We start from the raw sequence: 6,277 nt of genomic DNA, 5'->3' as shown, positions 1-6,277 counted from the left end.
AGCTATGTGTCTGGCTCAAAAAATTAAAAAGCGAAATCGTTTCCCAGTATCCTATGCTCATAGTGGTAACCACTGACTTGTCATCATGTAAGCCTTCTAGAAAACTCTTCAGAGGGCATCCACTTAGATGGGCAGGAACACTTTTGGTCTTCTTTACTTTTCCTTCCTTCTGCCTGGAATGCTGAGGGAATGGCTAGGGTGTCAACAGCCTATTGATCACGAGGAAAGGGCTAAAAGGTTTTCAGAGACTTAGTCCTTCAGCAAGTAATTCAATGTTGGCAGCCACTGACCTCCAGACTTCTTGTTTCATGAGGAAAATAAACTCCTGTACATTTTTTGGCTACTATTATCAAAACGTAATTCTTAACCAAAATACCATCAAAATCTACTCCTACTATCTATAAACAAATCAAATATTTGTAGACCTGCCTGGTCAGCCACTCGTCCCTGGCCACTTAGGGACCCTAAGTCATGCCCTCATTGGCCATCACTTAGATTTTTACAAAAGGTCAAAGGTCCTAGGTGCTTGCTATTCCAAGTGTGGTCTGTAGATGAGAAGCATTAGTGTTGCCCAGGAAATTATTAGAAAGGCAGCCTCTTCCGCCCCATCCAGAACTCCTGAATCATACAGTATCCCTAGTGATTTCTGTGCTCACTGAGTCTAAGGCTCTGGACTAGACTTACTGACTCTGCTCAGTCATTCCTCTTAAAAACTACTGCCAAAATCATCCTCCTGATGCACATCAGTAGTTTTCTTATCATGCCGCTTTCCTCAAAAACCTCCAAGGGTTCCTGACTGCCTACACACTAAAGCTTAGACCCTTTAGCCTGACAAGGCTTTCTATGATCTTGTATCATCCTGGAAATGCCAAGGTGCCAGCCATGCCAATAAATAATATTCTGCATAAAAGCAAAAAACAAAACAAAAAACAACCCATGAGTGTACCTAAGAACGAACCTATGTCTTAATTCTGGCTCCTCTATCCCAGCCATTGGGGATACAGAGTTAGAAAATATCGGACACAGTCCCTTGTCCTCCGGAAGCTTAGTAATTAGTTGAAACATTAATGATAACTATTAAGCGCCAAGAAGGAAATGAGTGGGCAGTGGTACAGGACAGGCTAGCCTGGGCAGAAGAATGGCCCAGACGATGGGGAACCTGTTGAGGGGCTGGCCCGGGCAGAGAGAAGAGCCCCTGCGAAGACGGGAGTGAATCTGGAGCGGCTGAGGACAGGAACAGGCTGCCTTTCAGGCTAACCCAGAAAACTCGTATCCTGGGAGGAAGGCAGCGGGAGATTAACCTTCCAAATCACTTAAGGGAAAACGCTGAATTTCTTATTCCTAGCAAAAGTCTTCGCTGGGACCACGAATGAGGCAGAGAGCAGGGTAGCCTTCAGAGTCGCTCAGTCCAGCCCTGGACATCAGGTTGAGTGAAATCTGAATCTCAGCTCTACCACTTTCCAGCTCTCAACTCCCTTGACCTCCAAGCCCCTGCTTCCTCAGACAGAAAGTGGGTTTAAGAATAGAACCAACTTTGTCGTTACTGTGAACACGGAGGGAGATAATGCTGGTAAAGCTCCCCAGAACACGGGCACCCACGCCAGTGCTGACCTGAATACTAGAGGTTTCAGGGCTGCGGTGATGATGATGGTGATGACTCTTAATCACTATTAGCTTGCGGGTGAAGAGTTCAGTCCAGATCCTCCTGTCCACCGCCCCCGCCCCAATCCCAGAGGCCTCCCGACCTTAGCATCCCAGGCAAGCTCCCCCCACCACCCCGCGCACGGCCACCGTGACCCCAGGGCGGGCGCCGGGCGCCGCCGCAGGACCCCGTTACCTGGGGCCAAACGCGACCTGTCGCCACCTCGCGTCCTGGGCCCTGCCTCCCTCCCGGCCGCCGCCCGGCCCCGCAGCAGCGCCGGCGGCGCCCCCAGCCCGGCCCGGCTCGCGCGGCGCGGGATGCCTCGGCGGGGCTGGCGGCGGCGGCCACGCGGCGCGCTCCGGCAGAGGGGAGGGGGCTCCGCGGCGGCGGCGGCGGCGGCGGCGGCGGCGGGGGGCAGAACCCTGAGGCGCGGCGGCGGCGGCGGCGGAGGAAGAGCGGGAGGAGGGGAAGGATGCCGGGGGCCGCGGGCGGCGGCGCGGCCCGGCCCGCAGTGAAGCCCGCGGCGCAGGGAGTGGCCGTCGCCTTCTGCGCGCACCATTCCTGAGATGGCGGCGGCGCGGCGGCAGCTCGGGGAGCCGAGGAGGGGTCGGCCGGCCGGGGGCTGAGCCCCGCCGGCCCGGGAGCTCGCCGGGGGCCCCTCGCGGGTGGCCGCGCCCCGGTCGGCAGGCAGGCCTGCGGCGCGGAGAGGCCGGGGGCGGCCCCGGAGCGGAGCGCGGCGCCCGGCCCGGGGAGGCCGCGATGGCGAACGCGAGCGAGCCGGGCGGCGGCGGCGGCGGCGGGGAGGCGGCCGCCCTGGGCCTCAAGCTGGCCACGCTCAGCCTGCTGCTGTGCGTGAGCCTGGCGGGCAACGTGCTGTTCGCGCTGCTCATCGTCCGGGAGCGCAGCCTGCACCGCGCCCCGTACTACCTGCTGCTCGACCTGTGCCTGGCCGACGGGCTGCGCGCGCTCGCCTGCCTCCCGGCCGTCATGCTGGCGGCGCGGCGGGCCGCGGCCGCCGCGGGGGCGCCGCCGGGCGCGCTGGGCTGCAAGCTGCTCGCCTTCCTGGCCGCGCTCTTCTGCTTCCACGCCGCCTTCCTGCTGCTCGGCGTGGGCGTCACCCGCTACCTGGCCATCGCGCACCACCGCTTCTACGCCGAGCGCCTGGCCGGCTGGCCGTGCGCCGCCATGCTGGTGTGCGCCGCCTGGGCGCTGGCGCTGGCCGCGGCCTTCCCGCCCGTGCTGGACGGCGGCGGCGGCGGCGACGACGAGGACGCGCCGTGCGCCCTGGAGCAGCGGCCCGACGGCGCCCCGGGCGCGCTGGGCTTCCTGCTGCTGCTGGCCGTGGTGGTGGGCGCCACGCACCTCGTCTACCTCCGCCTGCTCTTCTTCATCCACGACCGCCGCAAGATGCGGCCCGCGCGCCTCGTGCCGGCCGTCAGCCACGACTGGACCTTCCACGGCCCCGGCGCCACCGGCCAGGCGGCCGCCAACTGGACGGCCGGCTTCGGCCGCGGGCCCACGCCGCCGGCCCTCGTGGGCATCCGGCCGGCCGGGCCCGGGCGTGGCGCGCGCCGCCTCCTCGTGCTCGAGGAGTTCAAGACGGAGAAGAGGCTGTGCAAGATGTTCTACGCCGTCACGCTGCTCTTCCTGCTCCTCTGGGGGCCCTACGTCGTGGCCAGCTACCTGCGGGTCCTGGTGCGGCCCGGCGCCGTCCCCCAGGCCTACCTGACGGCCTCCGTGTGGCTGACCTTCGCGCAGGCCGGCATCAACCCCGTCGTGTGCTTCCTCTTCAACAGGGAGCTCAGGGACTGCTTCCGCGCCCAGTTCCCCTGCTGCCAGAGCCCCCAGGCCACCCAGGCCACCCTCCCCTGCGACTTGAAAGGCATCGGTTTATAAGTGGCACTACCGCCACCTGCACCCCAGCCCGGCCTCTCTCTTTGGCTTGGACAGTGACGTCTTTTCTGCCCCTTCGGCCCCCTTTTTAATTTTCTACGCTGCCTTCAAAACGACTCTCGAAGTGCATCACTTGGATTGTACAGACTCCAATTGTGCAGGGGTAGGGTTTCGAAGTCCCAGCCCCACCCCAGCCCCTGCGATTGTCCTCCTAAATATATTTTCATCCTGACAGTAGATCCTGGAGTCTTTGTACTTGTACTGATGTCTTTTCTTCCATGTGTTACTCTTTTTTTTTTTTTTTTTTTCTTAATAAAGGCTAATTTTCTTCATGCAACCTTTCCTAAAGACCATGGCCAGTTTTCTACAGAAGCTATTTTTGACAACCTCAAGTGGCATTACATTTTGCAGTGAAGTAGAGGAACCCAGAGGGGCTTCACCAGTTCGATTTCTTGAGGGTCTTCTGTTGGAAGCAGGAGACAGAGGGAAAGTTGTCTCGAGTTCCCTCTGAATTGCCGGCCTGGGGTCAGCTGGACTGCTCTGGTTCTTGGAAGGCGTTGAGAACTTTGTTCAGTATTGATAGTGAATTTAAAGAGCAGAGATGGGAGAGAGTAGCAAGGAAGTCATTTTTAATAAGTAACAACACAAGTAAGATTTGTTTCCTACCTTGCTTTATACACTAGGAAATGCCTGTCAGTGACAAACTGCTCTTTGTATTATACCAATTCTTGAGTGGCAACATTTCTGTAAAATTGTACCTTTCAAAAGAGTAAAAAGTGTTTTGGTTAGTAATGGTGTGGAGAAAATAACAGTATTGCATGTTTTTGTATGTGCTGATTGTGGTTGATGGATTGGGAGGGCTCTCGGAGACAAGCAGAGTACTACATCAAAACTGTTCAGGTATTTTTGGCCAATAAAAATTTAAAAACTTTATGGAAACAGTTTTTGCATTGAGGAGCCCAGTTTTATTCTGTCTTATGAAACTGATTTCCACTTTGAAAATTGTTCTTCTTTCGTTCATGGTATAAATGAATGGACTATAATGATACTCTACTTCTGTGAGACAAAGCATTTCCTTAAAATGTTTGCTAGGTTAAGCTGTGCTGTTCTCCTGATGGTTATTTTAAATTAATAATGAGAACTATAATTTTAAGTACTATTTATTTGTTAGGCACATTGTAACCTTAAATTGAAAGATAAATTCTGCAAGTACTGTACAATATTTTTTCGCTTACAATGCTACATTTTTATCAATGTATCTTCCGTTTTGAGGGTTTATATCTGTATTTCTCTTTGCATTATATAAATATACCAGTATTTTCATTCTGGAGTGGGTTTTTGTTGCTGTTGTTGTTTGAGGCTGTGATAGGTGGTAATAGATCTCTAAGTAAGGTACTCATGTTCTGTTATCCTTTTAGTGCATACTATTTAGTTCACCATAATTTCAAAGACATTTAGAGGCTTGTTTACTTAAAATGCAACATAAAAATCTTCAGATCTTCTCTTAAAGAAACAGTATATATAGTTTTAGAACTTTTTAATGAATCTATAAAACATGAGTATGAGCAGAGTAATCACTTTGATAAAATAATAATTAACATAGGTGCAGTAAATATACTGACATTTCAATCGGGCATAATATAAACTATTAAATATTCAGTCCAAGAGGGATTAAGTCATAAGTGGGTGTGGCCAGCTTATCCAGGTGAATGGTCAGCATTATTTTATTTTTTCTGTAAATATCAATCAGTCTATGCAGAGAGTCTCATATTTGGAAGACATGAGTAATTATTAGCCTATCTATCCCCAGATCATAGACCAGGTAGACATTAATTACCCAGGGGCTACTCATCAGATATCTCGGCTTACCTAAAGTCAGGTCCGGGAAGTACCTATCTCCTCATCCAACCCTCCACCCACCTAAGTGATCCAAGTTCAGAAACCAGAAGTCACTAAGCCCACGTGATATTCAGAACTTTCAGCATGTGCCATGGCACAGGAGCCAGTCCGTCAGTGCTAACTCCCGTGCAGCCCCACAGGCAAGCAGCTCAAGGGCACAGAGATCCCGTGGGCTCTCTATGGCCTTGAGTTCATGGACATTGTTTCATAGGAGGAACTATAAGTCAGGGATTCTCAAATGTCAACATTCATAATAATAACTACCTTAAGTACTTGCAGGGTCCAGAGATGCTTATTAGAAGGAGTTGAGATGCGGCCCAGAAAAAAGCATTTTTAACAAGATTCTAAGAAGTTGGGGGCAGACTTGCAGGCCTCTGCTCGAACATGGATTTACCATGTGTACAAACTCGATCTGCTTTTGTTTTGCTTTGTTCTGACTGGATGACAGATTTCTAATGAGGAATCAGGTGACAGGTAGTGAGAAATGACAGCCAACTGCAAAGGAAGAAGAAAGAACCCAGAGAGGCAGAGAAATTAGCTGTCCAGGGGAATACTGTTCAGGAGCAAAAATCCCCTCGCACCTCAAAAGCTATTTTCAACATTGAATTTATTAAGCCTGTACTTTGATTATTAATTCACATTAATAAAGAAATCATCAGGAAAAGGTTAGTTGTGTTTCAGAATAATCATTGTACCAGGATAGGTACAATGTATTTGGGGAAGACTTCCATTAAAATAGGAGCCCCTGGTGGCCCAGATGGTAGAGTCTGTCTGCAGTGCAGGAGACCTGGGTTCGATTCCTGTGTCGGGAAGATCCCCTGGAGAAAGAAATGGCAACCCACT

At 52.6% G+C, this 6,277-nt stretch overlaps 1 protein-coding gene across 1 annotated transcript; it reads left to right on the top strand.

The window, feature by feature from the left end:
* Nucleotides 1-2,183: 2,183 nt before the first annotated feature.
* On the top strand, nt 2,184-4,865 carry GPR27 (G protein-coupled receptor 27). The gene has a single exon (XM_027958166.3). It carries the CDS (start codon nt 2,402-2,404, stop codon nt 3,536-3,538), a length of 1,137 nt encoding a protein of 378 aa, XP_027813967.1. The 5' UTR covers nt 2,184-2,401; the 3' UTR covers nt 3,539-4,865.
* The last annotated feature ends 1,412 nt before the right edge of the window (nt 4,866-6,277 follow it).

This window comes from Ovis aries, chromosome 19, assembly GCF_016772045.2.
Source record: "Ovis aries strain OAR_USU_Benz2616 breed Rambouillet chromosome 19, ARS-UI_Ramb_v3.0, whole genome shotgun sequence".
Classification (NCBI taxonomy): domain Eukaryota; kingdom Metazoa; phylum Chordata; class Mammalia; order Artiodactyla; family Bovidae; genus Ovis; species Ovis aries.
Note: the sequence above shows the minus strand (reverse complement) of the source record. Positions and strands in the feature narration are given on the sequence as shown.